Genomic DNA, 20,169 nt, shown 5'->3' with positions numbered 1-20,169 from the left:
AGAAAAGATGCAATTGAATAAAGTTATTTTAATAATAATCGGGTGGCTCACTCGCTCCTGGTGCAGCTCAGGTCAAATGTCGTAACGAAGTTGTTACTCGCGACAGAACGTATTAGTGGAGAAGAATACGTTTTGTGATGTCCGGACTCAGCGAGCGAATGACGAATCGTTCTCTCTTACCTGTCGATGAGTACATTGAGATTTAAGTAATTTCTACCAGCTTCGAAACAAGAAATTTTTATTTCAAGTTCACTGTTAAATTTACACTTTGCCATATTCCGGGCCAGAAATAAAAAAAATTCACTTATCGATGTACAATTTGCGTATCTGCTTTTGTGTCACAGAATATTTCGCTGCCGAGATTTTAAAATTTGAGATTTGTTAAACTGGTTCGTTGTCTGTTGTGATTTTTGTTGTAATGGGATATTTTCCTCTGAAGGTCATTACTTTAGTTTTTGTGCACGATATTCTGAAATTATGTATTTTGTATATGTGTTTGGAACGTACATGGAACGTCGTACTGTCACCCGATTACGACGTTCGGTATTTTGTGTGAGAGAATGAAATTTAGGGAGAGGACATTTCATCGGCTTATCAGAGAAGAGCCAGAACATCATCAAGGTACCCTTAAAAGGAGAACATGAGCAGGGCAAAGGGGAAATCTGGTCACCTGAAATATCCAGATTCAACCATCGGGTTATGCGTGTTTGGCTTTTTACCTCAGAATCATTGTTACAAACGTCTTTGAAATAAAAACACGCTTGCAATGTCACTGAGAACCTTCATTGGCCTTTGAATCATTTCGGGAACCTTTGAACGAAATTTAATTCTAGGTTTTATTACGGGTCAACGAACTACAGAATTATCCAGAATCTAACGTAGCTCTGAAAATCAGCAACAGAAAATGTTCCTACTGTTTGAGAGACGATCGGCTCATTATACCACCGTCTTGAAAAAGGTGAAGGAGGTCGCAGTGTTGCCACAACTTGAGATGTTGGCTGCAGCGGCAAGTTCAGTAAAGAAGAATGTTTATTGTTATCACCGCACAGTCGATGAACCACGTGAGAGTAACGGAATATGCAGAAATACGGGACAACCCGCGTTACTACGAGTCCTCGAGATGTTTCGAAATGTCAGCGCTCGCGAAACAAACTTCCGTCACCCGTAATGGGCGCGTTTTTATTTTCTTGTTGGGGCCCTCTTCAGCGTTCTTAATTTGTTAATAAAAACGAAAATGCGCCGGCTTTGTCATGTTTCTGAAACTTCAAATGCACCGACACGCAGTTAAGAGAAAACATTTCTGGAGCTTCTGTAGACATTATTTGTGTTAAATTTAGCGGCCTACGTTAGAATGTCTGCGGCCATTAGGAACCAATTAGAAACAAGCAGGAACGCGATGCTCATCATTTCCAGTGCCTTGTATTTGTTCACTTCATGCCAACAGAATATTCCGATTCTCATGTAAATTACGCGTGTCTTCGCATCCACTAAGTAAGACACCAATTATGTGTCTTGTCGGATGTTCGCCGACGTTTCAGAGGTGCTTGTTGCTTCCACCACCAGGCTCATTCGCAAGTTGTTTATTACTCGGTTTCAAGAAGCGGCCTCGCGCCTTCCTCCTCAAACAGCGCGATCACGGCTTTTTGAGTCCCGCTGGAGGCACGGGGTAAGTCTGCATCCGCGTCGTCCTGTCCCGTGTGGGTACAGGCGTTGCGACGGGTTGTTCCCTATAAAACGTCTGCGTGAATTTCAGAAATAATTGTGAATTTTAAGAAGCCGCAAGGTTTCGCCCGTAGGTAAGAAATTTTCCCTTCGTGTCATATCACAGTTTCGACAAACTTCTACTTGGGAGGTCTTCAAATGAGAAAACGCACAGAAGAACCTGCTGGTTGCCAACCGGGCTTGGCATGATGCAGGCCAGGAGTTCGCGTTGCAGCTTGCCTGTATTCCAAGATCAACACCAGCTAATTAAGCAGATGGCTTGTGATATTCTGTATTTCTCCTTGTGTTTTATTTGTTCTGTAACACTCAGTCGGGAGTAGAAAGTGGCGTTATCTGTTGAGTGCGCAGCCCAAAGAGCTTGAAAAGTGCTGCATTTTTAACTTGGAAATTCAAGATTTCCCACCACAAATGTTTGTCGAGCGAAATGCCCAGGTTGTCTGCGGTTGCTGAAACTTAGTTTCATTGTTAATTACTGGATTGTTATGAACTCAGAAAGCGTATTTTTGTACAGAGATTTCCACTCGAAGACATATCAAAATCTTGTTACAAATGCTGACCCGTACAGGCTGTAGGTAACAATTTAATGTGAGTTCATGATCCATCAATGAAGTGCCATATGGAATGTCGATTCGTGCATACATGATTATTCAATCGAATTGTACTTGAAATCGATATTGCTTGCAGTTCTAAAATGTCGCACAGGCCTACAATTAATAATAATAATAAAAGTTTAATTTAGCTTATCTGAGTGCGACTGCAGGTGACTGTAACGTTGAGTATTATTGGGTGTGTCTGCAGCTTGTCCGTGGTTCGATTTTCCGAAAATAACACGACCTTTCGGAAACTGGATATTTTCATCATCAGGTGAAAAGCTGGAGCGAGAGCCCACTCGTTAGAAATCGCTGACCTTAATCACCGGACGGGAAGAGTCAGTTAAGTAACGCGAGGAAGTTTCGTCAACTGACTGAAGATAATGAGGAAATCGCAATGAAATTGCCTTCTCTTCGAAATAACAAACGACGCGCTGAGTCTGAAAGGCCAATTGTGCTAATTGAAATTACTATCTATCGTCAGGAATTTAACTTCGAATCCTCCGTGATGACGTCATCACCCAGTCGGACACTCGTTGCGTGCGTCTGCGTAGTTACACGCACGAGAATGAGAGGCAGCGCGTTTTTCCTCCTGTCGTCTCGTCGACGAGGTCTCTGAAGTTGGTAGCCAGAGAAAGATGAAATTCACAGTCGAAATAATTAACAAGAAATTTGTATTAATGCGGTACGACACGAACAGACCACTAGCGTCCATGTTACTGATTTCGTCGCATGTTCCGAGGTAGATTAATCTGGCGCCAGCTCTCTTGCCGTATGAGAGGGGAGCGCAATTAGTTCTTTGCGAAAGTGTGGTGCCGGTTCAGGGCGAAACGCCCAGCCGCGAAGCTTCGCCCTGGTGTCGGCATCGGCGACTGGGAATAAGGAGGATGGAAACCGCGTAACTCTCAAAGAAAGAAAACCTAACTGGCTGAGGACCGGTGAACGGGGAGGCCGTCTTTTATCCAGCCAGTTATCATCGAATTATTGATGGAAATACATCATTTCGGTAAAATATGGTGGAAAAACGTCCCTCAAGGTGTCGGAAAGCGTAATTTTCTAGCATGCTGATCGTTGCTTACTTGTCTGAAGGAAGATGAGACGCAGATGAAGCTCATATCGAAACAGTAAATAAAACGCACTTCTGCCTGTTAGCCACTTTAGTCCTTTTCTTCTGTCTGTCGTCATTCACCAGATATTTAAATCTGAATAACCAGCAGTGTATTATTAAAATGGCTTTGGTGATGCCTTCTCTCGTTGCAGTGCGATTAAACTACGGTCTTCGGTTTTCCCTGGCATGCGCCTTTGAACGTTAATTCTACGGACAAATCGCTAGCTTTTTGAACACACCTGGTGCACTGGTTCTAACGCAACTAATAGGCCAAGAATTCACAGTGCGTCTCAGTGTATCAGCTGGTTGCTGAGTAACGCAGCCCCTTTTAAAAACGATCACATAATCTATTTTAGAAATAATTGCACAGGACAATGGAAAATTGCATAATGTGGAATTCTTTACAACAAATGTTTTTAGGTTGACAGTATGAAGTGGGATGAGACGGAGGGGACATGAGACACCCATTTTAAAAACAAGAGGCCTCACAACGATACGTAGATTTAGATGGTAGGACACATGAAGCGGTTCTTAAGGAAGTAAGGTGTTTGGGTTTAACTGGCGTAATACACGGGAAAATTCTTGACCGGCCAGGCTGTGCTCCTCCGGCAGCGGAGTGTTCGTCGCGGACGCCGTCTGAGTTCTCCTGTCCGTCGTCTTAAAACGTTCGGACTGCTCATGAGAATACGATGTGAACCTGAGAGGTCGCCGAGCGTTAGCGAACAATCGGCACGGCAAATGCGGCCGAATTTCCCGCCAAGTTAAACAGGACAACACCCGGAACGTGTTCCAGCGGGAACTGACTAGCTCGTCGGCAAGTGACAGCTCGAACGCCGCCAACTACAACATTCGCCACCCGGTCTAGATGCTGAGGTATGACGAACAACGAGCGGAAACCTTGCGACTTCTCTGGCTTCTGAATCTCTGGTGGGTTGTCGATCTGTTTAGCAGAACGGGTCCCCGCTTTGGATTTCCGTGTCTCGAGAATAAACCCGAAGCAGAGTCCAACAAAAATAGAAGCAACTGGGAAATTCTGCAACGTTGTGGTCAGAGACAACACACTTTGATCTATGGGAAACAAAGACGCTGTAATGTAACATAAGGAAAGCTTCGGGCCGGTTTGGAGAGACGTGTGAACGTCGGAAAGACGCGTCCAACGATAAATATTTCGGCGATTTACTGGACTGTGATTAACACAGGAAAATGTTCAATGGATAAACTGAATTAGAAGGAAATTGGTGCTGTTCATTACAAACTAAAAAGTACGCTTCCTTCCGTATTCTGGTTTTCCAAAAAAATAAACTGCACAAACAGATTTCCTATTTATTTATTGACTGTCATGTAAATATTTCCATCGACTAATACTAACCTGGTGCAGTGTGTGTGGCGCCACGAAATTGCAATGAGGGAGGCGCTCTAATTTTTTCCATGATCCACGTATTTCTGACGTGAACGTCCAAATGTTCGTTCGCCCATTCGCGATTTATTTTCATGCACTGATGAAAATGAAGAAGAGTCGATTTGTCATTTGATGCAGTATCGACCATCCGGTGGTCACTTTGCCCGACTCCCCTGTCTTCGCGTCTCCCCTCTGCTGATGATTTAATGCCCCGTTTGTAATTGAAGAGCATTTCGGTGACAAACGCGAATTACTGTGTATTGCAACTAGAAGCCACAGGCTGAATATCGGTGGTTTGTAGCAGCAACCTGTCAGTGAATTACTGCTGAGCGCAGCCACATTAAATGGCCAGCAATTCTCGGAATTCTGCGCCCATCTGACAAAAGAAAATTACTCAGATACACACATCACAGCGCCGGGAGCTCTGGTATGTTGCTCATGACGTAGCTCTGTTGTGCGGGGGGGGGGGGGGGGGCACAGCTCCAGCGCTGACACGCCGGCTCTTAAATGGGCCACTGATTCTTTGTGGACCCGCCATTATAAGAATCTTAAAAAAAATCATGATGGTTTAAAATCGAATCGGACAGATAAGCTTCTCGTCTCTGTTGATGATGCTTATTTATTTGGCGAAAATGTAAAAAATATCACGAAAAAGCAACAACGAAGAACTGCATTGCTAGTGAGGGTGGACTAGAAACAGACGCAGAGGAAAGCAAGTATTCTCTTCGTGTCTTGTCGCCAAAATGTACGAAATCGCAATTTTTCGCGAAGAAAATAAGTCCTTATGTGGCAACATTAAAATATTTGCGAAAAGGCAGGAACTGGTGAAGATAAGAGCATTCAATAGTAAATTAAACGGAGACAAAATTCGGGTAATGTAGCACAAAGTCCTCCATGTCGACTCCTCATATCTGGAAAGCTCAGGACCTGCAGAATCATAAATTTATTCTTTTTTGAAACTGCCTCAGCCTCCCCTCCAGGGGGGGGGGGACGCGCTCATAAAAGTAATTGCGGTGTCAGCTTTCAGTTAAATAATTGTAATAAATTTAATTTTTTATACAAGAGCTTAAGTCTTCGCTGTCGGCAGTGTCCCACGATTTTTAGCCACATTTTACACTGTAAATTCCTATTAAAAACGTAGGACAAATAAGGTAGAAATTCGGCCGATTTTCATTACGCCACCCAATGTCAGTAACCACCGGCACGATCTTCATAGTTCCGTGGAACTGAGTGTATATAAGAATCATCATCATCATCAAAAGTCGTTTTCTCGATCTTCAACTGTTGACAAAGGCAAGCCGCGAACGTTTCCAAAGAGACGAATTATACTCCGCTACAACAAGCTATCGGCTTTGTTTTTCTTTTTTTATGAAAGCGGTACATGACAAAAACAATGGACGAGCAAGCTGCAACATGGCTACCTGTTGAGAAGGTCAACTGATATGTCCAACTACTTTGTTAGAGTTTTTATGCTCACGCTGTTGTGTAGTATTTTTTTTGGTTTTGCTTTTTATCAGGTGCGTCTGTGTTTGGTGTGTCGAAAACCGGTTTAAGATTATATTTTTTAGTTCTTTTTGAATACCGTGATGTGATATTGTATTCCCACGAGCTAGAACGTTCCTCAGAGATGGGCCCCTGTTAAATGACTTGAAACTATCCTCTTCAGTTGGCGAGAATAAGGTCCTCATGGCGCCGAGCACGAAGATGGCTGTCTGCTGGGCTGTTGCGCCGTTTACCGACGTTTCAGAGGTCACTGGAGGCCGTACTGGCAATATAAGTCTGCTAATCCTTATAGATCGTGGGTCTTCGAGCAGTGCGGGTTCAGAGTTATGAGATTTTCGCCCCTGGCAGAGAAACTTCAATAAGGACACTTGAAAGCCTGAAGATGTAAGCGTCAGTGGGTTGACGTATCATTTGCTTTCTGCTAACAATCTCCGTCTCAAGAAATTTGTACCAGAGTACGTCTGTTTAGTGACAAATGAAGCGACTCCTCGCCGTCCTTAATTAGATGGCCCATGCAAAGGAACTGCCTCGTTCAGCCGCTGTCCAGGTGTTGCCTCGACGGACGGACGCGAACGGCAAGTTAAAGCGGGCAGCGGCAACCGCAGGCGTACGCACTAGCTCCTTTGCATCCAGCGGCAGCCGGATGTTCAGATGTTAAGCAGTGGACTTCGTGTTTTGAGTGCAAAATATGAAATATAATATGGATCCTCAGGTCGATGTCTTTTGGAGGGCCTTCTCATGCAAGCCCCACACTGGCTTCCATTTCTGTGTCTCTCTTCGGATGTGATAGGCTCTGACCACTTTTTTTTTTTTTTTTTAATTCTGGTATTGGAAGTTCTAATCTGTTTGGCTTTTTATTCTGTGTTCCTTTTGTCGGTCTGTGGTTCCGATACTGAAAGCCTCTGATTTGAATGTCACTTAAGAATTTTATCTGAGCACATTCCTGGAATAGCTTAGCTACTGTTGCTCTGTCCGTTCACGACAAGATTTGCATAAGAAGGGTGAGTCACGTGGGAACAACACACATCCACAAATTACGAATATTTTCCTTGGGACCCCAAAAAGACTTCACATCATTTCTCGAAGGCTGCAGCACGGGTTTTGATTCCTGGCAGAGGTCGGAGACTCTCTGTCCACCCCCCACCGCCCGTTATCCGCGACTCAGGGCAACAGCCAGTTGGTAGCGGGCACTAGAGAGTTCGGAGCTTGAAGTGCCAGGTTAAGAATACGTGGAGCTTTACCCCTGTTCACCCACACGCCTTCGTCGCGTGGTGCGTGGACACTGCGTTCAAATTCGTCGTCTGTTAGACGTGATGTGGGTTTGGTTTGGTTAGGTTGTAGCGCCAATTGAAATGGCGGACTCATGTCTTCCGAATAAACACTCTGATTCGTGCTCTTAATGAAACTATTCTCACTTTCTGAGATTTTGTGGACGTGTCAGTCCGCACTAACTCCAAATGCACGTGCTTCTGGGACACACATTTTGTCCTGCGGGCACGTGTGAGGCGCATGAATACGCTAGTATGTTTAATGGGAAGTAGAGGACTGCCCTTTGTCGGCTGTCGGCGACTGTTTATTGTGTTCACAGCTGCCTTCTGTGTCTGAAAACCATGTTCTGCATCGGCAGACTGATGACTGACCGACTCGTCTAGTAGTGAACTGGTGTGACACTGTCATCGTCGTCCACTCTTCGAACCAAAAGTCCAGGAGGAAATACTACCCGCATTGTTTCCTCCACTGTCCCTCTCTCAGTGCTGAGTGTCTTCGATCACTCAATAACTTAACATCGCATCTTCTAAGTTGACTACTTAAAAGTCGAACAGAACAAGAAAGGAAGGAAACGAAAACGTTTTGCTTGTATTCTCTGCCATTAGGCCGCCATTTCTTCTTGGTGTTCCTCTCAGCGCTTGTCTTGCGTTATCTTTTGACATCGCCGCTGCTAAATGTTCCAGCTTCAGGCTTTCAGAGGTTTCAACTGATGACTTGTGACCCAGAGGGCGGCGGACTTGAAAGGAAGCTTGCGATAGTTGTCGCCAGTTGTCACCACCGCTAACGAACCCCGAAGTCAGGTACGGTTGCACTTGGCCGGTACGTTTCGTTGGTTCGTACACTCACTGACAGACAGACAGACGAATTCAAAGGCGGGCACAGAAGAAGAGTTAAAAGAGCATGACGGAGAATGTGACGGGGAGACGGAGGAAAGAGAACAAAATGTAAACTGAAAATAAGAAATTAAAAAAAGCATCTGAACACAAAGAAACTGCATAAAGTTGCTAAAAGACGTTGTCGAGACGAAAGTCCGGCGAGAGGAAGCAGCCGTAAGCGATGAAATCTTTACACAGATTTCTGTCTGTGTGTGAAGTCCGGAGTCCGGAGCGAAGCGTCCTGTCAATGTTTTTGTTTTTTTAATTTTATCCTGCACTGCGGCGCCTCCTTTTCCAAAAATCGAGCGTGATTTTTGACCAGCTGAGCGACTATCCGCTTCTCAAAAGGGACTGAGCTCCTTGGCGTCGGTTGCGTGCAGATCTACTTCCGGTGTTTGTCCGCTGTGAGGAAGTGTTCGCGTTTCGTGATTTTGACGATGCTCAAAGACGTCGCGTTATTTTGGCTAATGTCTCTTTGATGTTCGTCTGAGGACCTCTAAAGAGCGTTCCCGCATCAACGCGAAGTATGTGGATTGCTTCAGACGCGATGTTCAGGGCCGTATCATTTATACAGCGCTGTGGCCTCTGCGTTTCAAGAAATGTGGTAGGAGCTATGCCAGGCATGCGCAGACTGGAAGCGTTGGAATTCGAGATAAGAAACTGAAACATGTGTTTCCAGAAAGTAACTTGTGCGCCTTCAACACCGGATACGTCGCACTGTCAAATAAAAATATAATACAGATTCTTATGAGATATGATTTCGTATTACACCCTTGTTCCAGTCTTTAGCTGCTCCTGAAGCAGACCACCCGCGATTAAGGAATTGGGACTTCGACTGTGGTCAGGGCGACGGAGGATTGGTAGTGACTTACGTGCACGCTTTTGGTATTTGTAAGATTTCGGATTCTGTATTGCGTTTAAAACGCACGAAGATTGCAAATAAGGAGCACAGTTGCTTGTAATAATACAAACGGAATCCTCCTTATGACGTTACGTAATTAATGTTCTGATCGAAATTAAATATACATGTAAATAGTAATAATGGAATTTCTTATAAAATCGTACAGGTTTGTAAAGTTGTTAATGGATAAGGGAAAAATACCTGGAGGCAACGTGTTGAATAATTAACTTTGTGATAGGTCGGGGAAGCCTGAACTTTTGCCCCAGAATAAAGTCAAAAGCGAAAGTAGGAATTTTCTCTTGTAATAAAATTATTTACGCAAAACGTGCGTATAAATATCTGTTTAACTTCCTGCCCGACTAAGTAGTCCTTCTCGATAAGCTGATTTTAAGTCAGCCGGTCAAGAACTTGCCCGCCCTCTGTACGGCGGTAAGGTTCATTACCGTGTTCACAACAGCCAGAAACTGAAATCAGCGACGCGGAAGCAAATTAAAGTCAGTGGCGTTTCACCTCAGAATGGTCGAAAGTTTTGGGGTTAGTTGGGTTCTAGCCGACAGGGGTCTGTTTGTACTTCAGGAAATCGCCACTAATTTAACAGATACACAGACACGTAATAAATGCAATATTTTTAAAACTCCCAGAGTCTAAAATTCGGGCGTTTCTGAACTCAAATTGGTTTCAGATTTCTCATTGACGTCACTAGACCTTGCTTCTTACGAAGCGGTTGCCGGAAGATACCGCTGGTTCCAGACAAATTAATTAATTTGATTATGTCAGACAATTGTGTGACCTCCCTTCAAGAGGCACTGGTGTTAATTGTAATAATTACTCGGCGTTTCATTATGGAGCCTGGCTCCACACAGCCGCTGAAATTAATGCCACGTAGACTGAGAGTGTGCGGCTTGAATGCGCATCTATGGCAACACAACAGTGTAGCGTGGCCAAACAAATACTGTGCCCGGATTTCCGGGTTATTTGCGTGGCGACCGGTGTTAGGACACTCTGTCCTGGGGTGAGGGTAAGTGCTGCCGAAACGTCTTCCGTGCCACGTGTTCTGTCTTGACTCCGTTACTCTCATGAGTCGGTAACGCCATGGTATGGTCGCCTACAAGGTATCCAAGAGCAACTGACAGTTGCTAAACTGGTCAGGGAGACGCTGATATTCCTGGTGGTCCCTAAGGTTCATTACTGTGTTCACTAGAGGTCACCAGTGGTCTCAACCGCTTGAGTCCGGCTGCAAGTAGTCCCTGACCTTGAGGTCTGCGGTCGGAAGTTCATATTTCTTAGTTACTGCCACGCGTGCTACATGTACAACCGTCCGTATACTTATTGACTTACTTACGTGACACTACTAGTAATTTATTCAGAACTCGGCGAGTCCCTGACCCAATGTAGCACGCCGTGATGACGTATGGAGGGCGGGAAGTAAATCTCCACGCAGTCTCCATCTCGGGCCGGACTTAACACCGTCGTCGGGCCTAGTGGACCGCGGTGACCCGAACGGAGGTCGAACACAGTCACTTCAGTCCGTCCATTCTGTTTCTGATACGCTGTGAACCGTTTAGCCTACATCGCCCCCGATTTGGATGATACAAATCTCGCAAGGGAGCGAAATGCAGTCCCGCCCGACTTATTACGGAACCCGGTCATGTGCTCTACTGTGCGAGTGGAAGGAGGCGAGGACTTGCTTACGAAGAAATTCACGTAGGTCTAGGCTTAAAAGACGACTCTGTAGGAGGATTCCAGTCTCCAGTTGGGCACTTCATTGACTGTTGCATGATGCACAAAAGAATCCGAAATGTGGAAGTCTCGATTAAGGTCACCTGTTCAAGAAACGAAGTCTCTGACGGTAGCGGAAATAACAAACAAATAAAACATTCACTTCGATCTGTTAAGAATTATTGCGAATCTCCAAAAGAAGTTTCAGCCGAGAACCGTTCCGAATTGTTTGCAGCATTTTGAACGCGGCTGTACATAATACGGCACAATAATAGCGCGACAAATGACGCAGAAAGCACCCTTCATCCATGCAACTCATCCCTTGTATTTTGCCACCCAATAAACAGATCAGCGGATTCGCCCTCTTGAAACGCAATATTCACTGGAATACATCCCACTGAAAAACTTCCCTTTCATTCAGCAAGGGGTCAGCCCAATATCACGGGGTCCTGCATAACATCGCCTCACCCTGATTTTAATACCTCTCAAAGTCGCCCTCCGCCCTCCTTCATCGATGAATTGTTTCCCTCCGCGTAATCAAGAAAACTCCCCTCGCCTGGTGATGTATTTATAAATGTCTCGGCGCAGAAATTACAAATCTTTATTGCGTGAAATTATGATTGACTGACTACGCCCGTCACAAACTGAGATAATTGAATTGCTACATCGCACGTGATGTTTGTTGGTGCACTAAACTTCTGCGTTTTTCTGTCAGACAATTAATAACGAATATTACGAAACAACGCTGTGCCTTAACATCTTACGCACTGCACTTGTGAAAAAGACGCCCTCGAACGTCAGTTATTGAAAAGACAACCGACGGATTGGCGCGAGGCGGTTGCATCACGCGACCCCTTGTGTAGTCACAGCGATATTTTGTGCTCCTTAATCCAGTCGATTTGTATTGAATTGCAGCCACAAAAACTGTTTTAGTTTTGTTGCGTGACTTTTTGATCACTCTGTACGTTGTACCGCATTCGTTGCCTAGCGACGAATCAACGGTTGACATAGGAAATTTTATATATTAAACCGCGTTCGACTCCGTGGCAACCGCCGGGCAGTGGGAGACGCGAAACAAAGTGCCTCAGAATAAATAATAATTCGTGGCGTAAGAGCCCTCTGAGAGCCACAGCCTAAAATATTTAATGTGAAAATTAAAATTAATTTTAATCTGGAACACGACATTTAAAAACAATGGTGAGATTTCAATAAAACTCGGAGAAACACCAAGCGCCTTCTTCCGACGCTGGTCTCCTGAGAAATCACGCGTCGTGGACTTGCAGGCAGACGGCGATGCTTCTGTGACGGATTCCTCGTCCATCACCAGGGCTTTCGATCGACCTACTCCGATGTGGCCTCTGCAAGGCGTGGAACGTGGTCGGTTACCTGGGGCAGAAAACACATTGCAAGCGTCTGGTGCCATTTCCGACGAAGAAGTGCGGAGTTGCAAAACGCGTGGCTGAGATTACGGAGATTTCTTTTGAGGGTGGGACTGGCTCAGGATCGTGTTCAGTGGCGGATTTTTATATTAGCTGTCTTGAACGATCGAGTTCTGTTGTAGCGCTCGTCATTTTCGAAAAGAAAATTAATTACCTGTTCGGTTTGCATGAGTGTGAGCTTCGTATTTCTCGTGGGGCCCCGTGTTGCTGGTGACACAGCAGTAATGTGGCGGAGGGTGCAGGAAACCTAATATATTTCGCATCAAATGCATGAAGGGAGCCATTATGCGCCCGCATGTGACGTGAATGCCTTGGTTTGTGGACGCCTCTGCGAGGATAATGCAAGGAGTACACTGTGGAGGAGCGCCGGCCTTTGTGATCTCAATGGCACGGAAAAGGCCCGCACCTCTTTCCTGAGTTGTATATATCGGACATGAAACCAATCAAGTCTTATGTATTTTCGTCCGCTAAATTCGAAAATGACAATAAAAGTTGTCAGTGGAATCAAGGTTCCGGAGAATTTGACGTAAATACGTCTATACGGAAAGGAAGTTTATGTATTGGCTTTATTCGAAATATTTCCTTTATACATGCTTTACAATTGAGATAAGTTTGATTAAGACATTACTTATTCAACTTGAATTAGTTACGCTTAAGATGGGTCTGTGGTAGCTGAATCTAATGTAATGTAGTGTAAGGTAAGGTAAGGTAAGGTAAGGTGGTTACCTAGGAAACGTCATCTGTTTATCAACAAATAAACAACAATGGTTTCCAAGGTAACCATCTTACACTTTTTTGCCGAATGACCCTTCCTCATAGACATGCAAATGTTTAAAATTTTTCACCTACCTTATAGACGTTGTCTTTATCTCAGGGCCATCTCTTACCACCGACCAGCAGCAATCAGATATCATTGATTCGCTCCATTTCCCCTGATAACGCCTTTCAAGAGTAGAAATATCTTGGTGAAATCGTTCGCCATGTTCATCACTAACCGATCCAAGATTATCAGGGAAAGAGTCCAAGTGAGAGTGGAGGAAATGCATTTTAAGAGACATTTTACTGTATGCTTTCAACAATTTGTCTAGTTTGGCGCCCTGTTGCTTCCAAGAAAATTCCTAACAACTGACTTGAAGGATTCCCAAGCAATTTTCTCCTCTCGCGTCAAAATGTCAACAAGATGTTCATCAACAATCAGGTTTCTTATTTGGGGACCTACGAAAACTCCTCCTTTGGTTTTAGCTTCACTTAGTCGGGACAATTTGTGAAAGAGGTACCTAAAGGCTGAAGGCCTAGTATGATAGCCACCACTTTTAAATCTGCACATACACACCACTTATATTTGTCATAATTCACCCTGTTAATTAATTGTTTAATGTTATCGCATGTCTCTATCATATGAACCGCATCCACACCACGGGCACAGCGGAGGGCATAGATTGCAATTTTCCTCTTAGCCACTCACGTGGATTTGTAGAATACTTCAGACAGCAAATATGGGGTGCCCACGTGACCCACTTTGCAACAAAAATAAAGCTCTCTTAACGATGGGAGTCGAGTTTCGTTTTTGTGATTTAAAAGTTAATTCTCCACAGATTAACAAAAGTTGTTAGGATTATTGACACATCCACGCGACATTTTGTGTATTTTAGTCTTACAAATATCTCATTTAAGTACTCACAACGACGATTTGCTGTTTACTAAATAAGAATTCTAAGACGAAGTGAAACACAGGACAACTGAACCAATTCAGGAAGCAACAAAACCTTCTCCACCCTTGTACAGGCTGTTTCTGAAGTAAGTAGTCCATTACAATTCTGAAAATTACGAGAACTGAGGGAAACGGCTTGGTATGAATATCTTAGAAATGCGAACCAATCTTGCAAAATTGATGTCATTTTCGCGTTTAGCAGCTCAGAATTATTAAAAATTGGTTACTTTCATCTCCGATATATTTTGGCTGTTGAACAGTGTGAGAGTCTTGCGATGCAGAAGAATATGATATTAATGTCCTGACGGTGGCGGCTGTGGTAGGAAGAAATGCAAACTAGGTTGTTGTGGCGCCTGTGGCGAGGTCTGGCGGCCAGTTTCATGTTGGTGCGTTTAGTAGGGATTTGGCTTTGCGGAAAAGAAAGTTGGACGTTAATCTGAAATATCGTACAAAATTTTACTCGAAAGGATTACAGCAACCTGGGAGGATAATATTAAAGTGGGTCTTAAATAATATATGAGGATGTGGGTTTATCAGATTCAGAATACGGACAGTTATGAATTAACCTTCGGATACCGTAACATGTAAGCAAATTTAGAGCAGGTAAGCGACTGACAGCGTCTCATCTCGTCTGTTTCTTGAAGTTAGACAGGTAGCCGAGTTCCTTCCTGTCTTCGCTTGCATCTCGTATTCACGCCGTCTTCATCCACGTGTGGGAAAACTTTTATTATTTTACGAATAGTGAAGGAAGACGTCACCGAATGTGTGTGGTCTCAGAAAATATAAGCAGTGAAACTCCGTGTTGTCCATTGGGACCAACTTTTATGAGCCACGAAGAGACAGAATTGCCGGCGCTAGTGGACGCATCACCGCATCACCGATTTGTGCGGGCGATAAGGACCGCCTGTGATGATTTGCCGTGTTCGGAGAATCGTAAAGTATATTTTTTGTTATTATTGTTGTTTGTTTTCGTGTTATAAATCACGTGCCGTGAACGTGGCGAGATTATTCACAGCAAAGAGACAGAATTCAATTAGGCCTGTGATTCAGTGCCGAAGAGGAATTGCTCGTTCCCGTAAGCAAGGAGCAGCATCAGGAGGGCGCCAGAGACGCGAATCAGGATTTTATGTGACAGAAAACAGAAATATCCAACATGCAAATTATGAAACGCGGCAAGTTTGTACGAAATCTGACAGTTTCACTCTGGAATTTACATCAAATCAGAAAGAGCTCGTCGTTTCTCATTCTGATAGCAGTGCAGCACGTGATTTGCACGGCAGCATACGTCACAGGGACAGAGACTTTCCTCCGTAAGTGGTAATTCGTGACAACGAACTCTTTTACCACAACATATCTGTGCTTATAAAAGCACCAATTACACGCCAAAGAGAAAAAAATGGCTGCTGATTCAAATATCACAACAAACGCATCTAAGCCAAGGCCTCGTTTTAATACGTAGTCTTTTTTAGAAGTTTCCTGACACGAGATAAGATTCATGGCCTTCGCTTTGCTGTGATGACGTAATAACTCAAAGCCTTTCTACCCTTCTAATCCAATTTTCGACCCTTCAGGCGACAATAATTCTCCCAGACTCTGGTAGCCGGCCAAGAACAAGAGACGGGGCTGTGTCTTGGTAGCGTCGAATGATGTCGCCTTCAGCGTGACGCTCGTTCATTCAGAACGCGATGCATTTCATCTGACAGATGATAATATCGGCAAGGACTTAACATCGGGCGTGTCTTTCGTGAATCACGCAAATCAATTCAGCTGCACTGTATCCAGCTATGGCAACAGCGTTCGAGCACTTGCCCTTAATTGTGGTTTACGTAAAGGGAACAAAATATACAGAATTGCCCAGATTTCAAAAACTAAAAAACGGGACACGTTCACTGATGATGATAAATTTACAACAGATGATTTCACCGACACTATTTTAACCGAATTTGTATTTTAATTAACGTTTACTACAGTCGATTTACATTTTGTTCGACCACACGAAAACCTTCCCTCGTGCAATCTTCTTGTCACTGACAATGTACTGTCCATGGATCGAATGGATTGGGTGCGTTCTATTGTGTGGAATGCAAATTGTCCTCCTTCGGGTGCAATATGTTTACACTCCTCGGTTATAGCTTCTTTCGCAACCATGGAGGACAACAAGTCGAACTCCGGAAGATTCCCGCCGGTGCTTGCAACAATGGCAAGGATCCTACTTTGAAGGTGATTAGGTCAGCGTCGCCATATGTCCTAGCATTACAGTGCTGTGCCACAATTCCGGGAACTTTTGACGTAAATACGTCTAAATGGAAGGGTCATTCCGCAAAAAAGTGTTACGAAAAAGTGTAACTGCATTGTTATGTTACCTAGGAAACGTCATCTGTTTACTCGGCATTGTTGTGTTTCATTATTGCCGTCAACAATCCGCTTTCGTTATTGCGGCAAGAGCTGAGCTATGATTCGCTTGTTGAAGAAGTGCGTCGTTGAGTAGATAATTTTGTGCTGGTAAAAACGTTTTACAATATCACAGGAGAATTATTAAGAAATCTATTGTTGCGTTAATTTGTTGCGTCATACTATGTACAAGATGGATGACATTGAAGCTAAAAGACTCCATAACGCGGAATATGTGAGACAGTAGAGAAAACGTAAAATAACAGAAGTATTAAATAATGAACTCCAGAGCGTATGGTCAATGGTGAAAAAGTTTTAATTGTAACCACAAACCTATTGATGATTGTAAGAGTCATTTGAGACACAGAAAATCCTAATACAATGCCGATAATATTGACAGGAGATTTTAACATTGATTTAAAGAAGGAGGAAACGTTTGGCTTAATGTTGATGTCAAATCCTAGATCAAAATCTTGCACGAAATGTTGATGCTCTAGAGTGCACAAATTTTATAACATATTTCAGCTACCACAGACCCATCTTAAGCGTAACTAATTCAAATTGAATAAGCAATGTCTTAATCAAACTTTACTCAATTGTAAAGCATTTAGAATAAAGCCAATATATAAACTTCCTTTCCGTATAGACGTATTTACGTCAGATTCTCCGGAACCGTCGTTCCACTGACAACTTTCTGACTGCCCTACGTATTTAAATGTTCTTGTTCTCACGCACCACAACCGAACCACTCAAAAGAACATCACGCGCTAAAAGAAAAATATTATTTCAACTGCAAGTGCAGCTTTACTTTGCCAGCAATCTGATCAGTTGCTAATAACTTTAATATCCTAAACGTGGAATTCAAATCGTAATTTCAACAAAACTTTAGATTTTATTTAACTTTATTTGTGCAGTTTTTGTGTTGACACTTGAATTCTTCTGCTTCTGCTGAGATTATTCTATTGTTTAAAACAGGGCTGCGGAGTCGGAGATGGAGTCGGTACATTTTTACAGACTCCGACTATACCGTGTGAGCCACCGGCGGCCTCGCGCTTAGGGAGGATCAACGACGCCTTGAGTCACGTGGTGTGGCCATAATGCTTTGTAACTTTGGCTCCGGGACCTTAAGAATACAAATCAACCGATTTCTGCAATAATATTGCGTTTCTGTTATGTTGGAATGGTTTAGGTTACATTTTATTAAGTTGGGTTAGGTTAGTTTAGTTAAGGTTGTGGTTTTATAATGGGTTCAGCAGTTTCCTGGAGAATTCCTATCGTGGACGTGTGGGTGTCCTGGAAAATTGCTGGAAAAGTGCTTAAGGGCTCCTGGAAATGTGGGTTGTATTCTGGTAGACGTTTGCCGACGTTTCAGAGGACCTTGCTCACTCCATCTTCGATTTTTTAAAATTTGCATGGGGTATTCTTAGGCTTACAGTCGTTTTTGAGACAATTTCTTCCCCCACATATGCGTCGTACTTCTTCCGCGATGAAGCCAAGTTTGCCTTTTCACGGCAAATGACGTGTGAGCCTAATATTACATACGGACTTTGCAAATGGTGTGTTGTGATGACAACAGACTGGAAGTAAGATGCTGTATCTGAGTGGCATTCCGCGCCACTGTGCAGGACCACCTAGCTACGTCACGAGGCGAGAGACACGCGATATGTCTGCTGTCATCTCGTGTCAAGGCTTGTTGGGTGTGGAAATCTGCTTTGGCAACACGTGTGTATACCCTGGAACTCGTCCAGAGTTTGTTATACTGCCCTAATGCTCTTGAAAACATACTAAGACATAATAGTTTTAATTAATGTTATTCGTTAAAATCTTTTCATCTCCTGCGTTTCTCCTTCTCTTGAGTTCATGTGTTGAAAATGCTTAAGAAGCGATGTCCCGCACACAGCCGACCGGAGCCTGTAATAGGTTGATGGCGTATATCATTTACCCAATTATTCATTGAACGCGATACGGCAGAATAACAAACAAATTGGGACATGTAAGTAACAACGAAACGTCCGTTTTGTCTTATTTCCTTCTACAGGAACACCGGCTGAAATTTGCTTAGGTTAGATTTTGGCTCAAGGAGCTCAGGTCTGCGTCTTGTATTTGTACTGCGTACACCTGAGTTTGTTTGAAAAATTTCCACGTTGTCCGCAACAAACGATAACAATGAGCATAAGAAATCTATGGGAATTGTCAGAATATTAAACTTCTTAAACAATTCCCTATAAGAATCTCTCCTTTTAACCCCTGCCATTGTTTTAATGAATTTCTTTAGGACAAAAAATATTTTTTCTCTGTCTCTCTTGAATTTCCCCAGAATGTTATTCCATATGACATATTGCCAGCAATGGAGGAAGTTCCTCTCCAGTACCAGAGTTTTAAATCTGTGTATTTGTGTTAAGCCTGGGTTGGTGAGAGAAGTGACACATTGTTTGAATAGTAGTCAATATTTTTACCGACTGAAATCTGCCATCACCACTCCACCACTGTTGTGTATTTCTCGATGGTCGGTAGGTGGCAGCAAGTACTTACGTGGCTGCACATTCATTTCAGTCGACAGGATTGGTCATGTATTGATAGCATTTGAGTTAAGCCTCTGTTAATGTGTTATTAATTAGTGATGGAAAGTTAGTATGTGAATATTGCATGTTTCTGAACTACTAAATTTGAATTTTTTTATTCTAAGTTTTTGTAGCTAGAAGCATTCTGCGTAACTGTTACGAAGTATATCTTCATTATGGCAGATGATACGGGAGATCCAAGTCAGTCAAATGAACGGCCTATTTCACACATTCCTTCTGACGAAGCCTTGGAAAGAGATTTGGAGGAGGTTGCAGGAAAGTCATTGTGTCTTCGAAATGATGGGTCTAAAACAACTAATGCGATCTCACCAAGCAAGCGTGATGAAATTGACAACTCTAACCTCCATTATGAAGAAAGTGTTTGTGTTTACACAAATCCAGTAACAAAGGATCAGTATATTTGGGACTCTAATAAACATGAATGGGTAGTACGATCACATGGAATAGTACCTTCGGGAGAAGGTAGTTTAGAGAAATGTGAGGACCATGTGTTAAAGCCTGAAACTGAAGTGCAAAATACAAATCCAGAAAGTGTTGGCCTACTTCATTGTCCGCCATATTATGATAAAATATCCAGCAATGATTATGAGTTTGATGGCGAATCTTATTGCTATAAAGATCCCAAAACAGGTAAAAATTGTTTAAATAACCATTGTAACATATAAATATTGTTTGTGTACTCTAAGCATCTGATAAGTGAAGATGCAAATAAAAAAACAAATTATAAGATGACTGTCTTTTAGCTTGTTGTGCTGTTCAGTATGGTAGAAGTTTACCAACGTTTCAGAGGTCCTTGCAGGCTCCATCAAAAGGACAATGAGTAGCAGCAGGGACCTGTGAAACATTGGTAAACTTCTACCACACTACATGGTGCTACAACCCAGAAGACAGCAGTCTTCATACTCTGCTGTGAGAACCTCAAATTATACTAAAAACAAATTAACTAATCAGCATAGCTTA

The 20,169-nt window shown here is 43.2% G+C and overlaps 1 protein-coding gene across 6 annotated transcripts in view; it reads left to right on the top strand.

The window, feature by feature from the left end:
- barc (RRM1_TatSF1_like and RRM2_TatSF1_like domain-containing protein barc) overlaps nt 1-20,169 on the top strand; it is a 66,589-nt gene that overhangs the window by 31,461 nt on the left and 14,959 nt on the right. For 3 of the 6 annotated variants that reach the window (XM_022081199.2, XM_022081200.2, XM_022081201.2), the window contains one exon: nt 19,314-19,839. The exons of 1 other annotated variant lie outside the window; for it this stretch is intronic. In XM_022081199.2, the coding sequence (XP_021936891.1) occupies nt 19,365-19,839 (475 nt within the window). In that variant the 5' untranslated portion in view covers nt 19,314-19,364. Of the gene's footprint in view, nt 1-19,140; nt 19,255-19,313; nt 19,840-20,169 lie in introns of those variants that run through there. 2 more of the 6 variants (XM_022081202.2, XM_022081198.2) reach the window with 2 other exon arrangements.

The sequence above is a fragment of the Zootermopsis nevadensis genome, unplaced genomic scaffold (genome assembly GCF_977971745.1).
Source record: "Zootermopsis nevadensis isolate Lab colony 2312 unplaced genomic scaffold, Znev_1.0 Znev_ptg000011l, whole genome shotgun sequence".
Lineage (NCBI taxonomy): Eukaryota > Metazoa > Arthropoda > Insecta > Blattodea > Termopsidae > Zootermopsis > Zootermopsis nevadensis.
The sequence above is the reverse complement of the archived record's forward strand: the minus strand, read 5'-3'. Positions and strand labels throughout refer to the sequence as shown.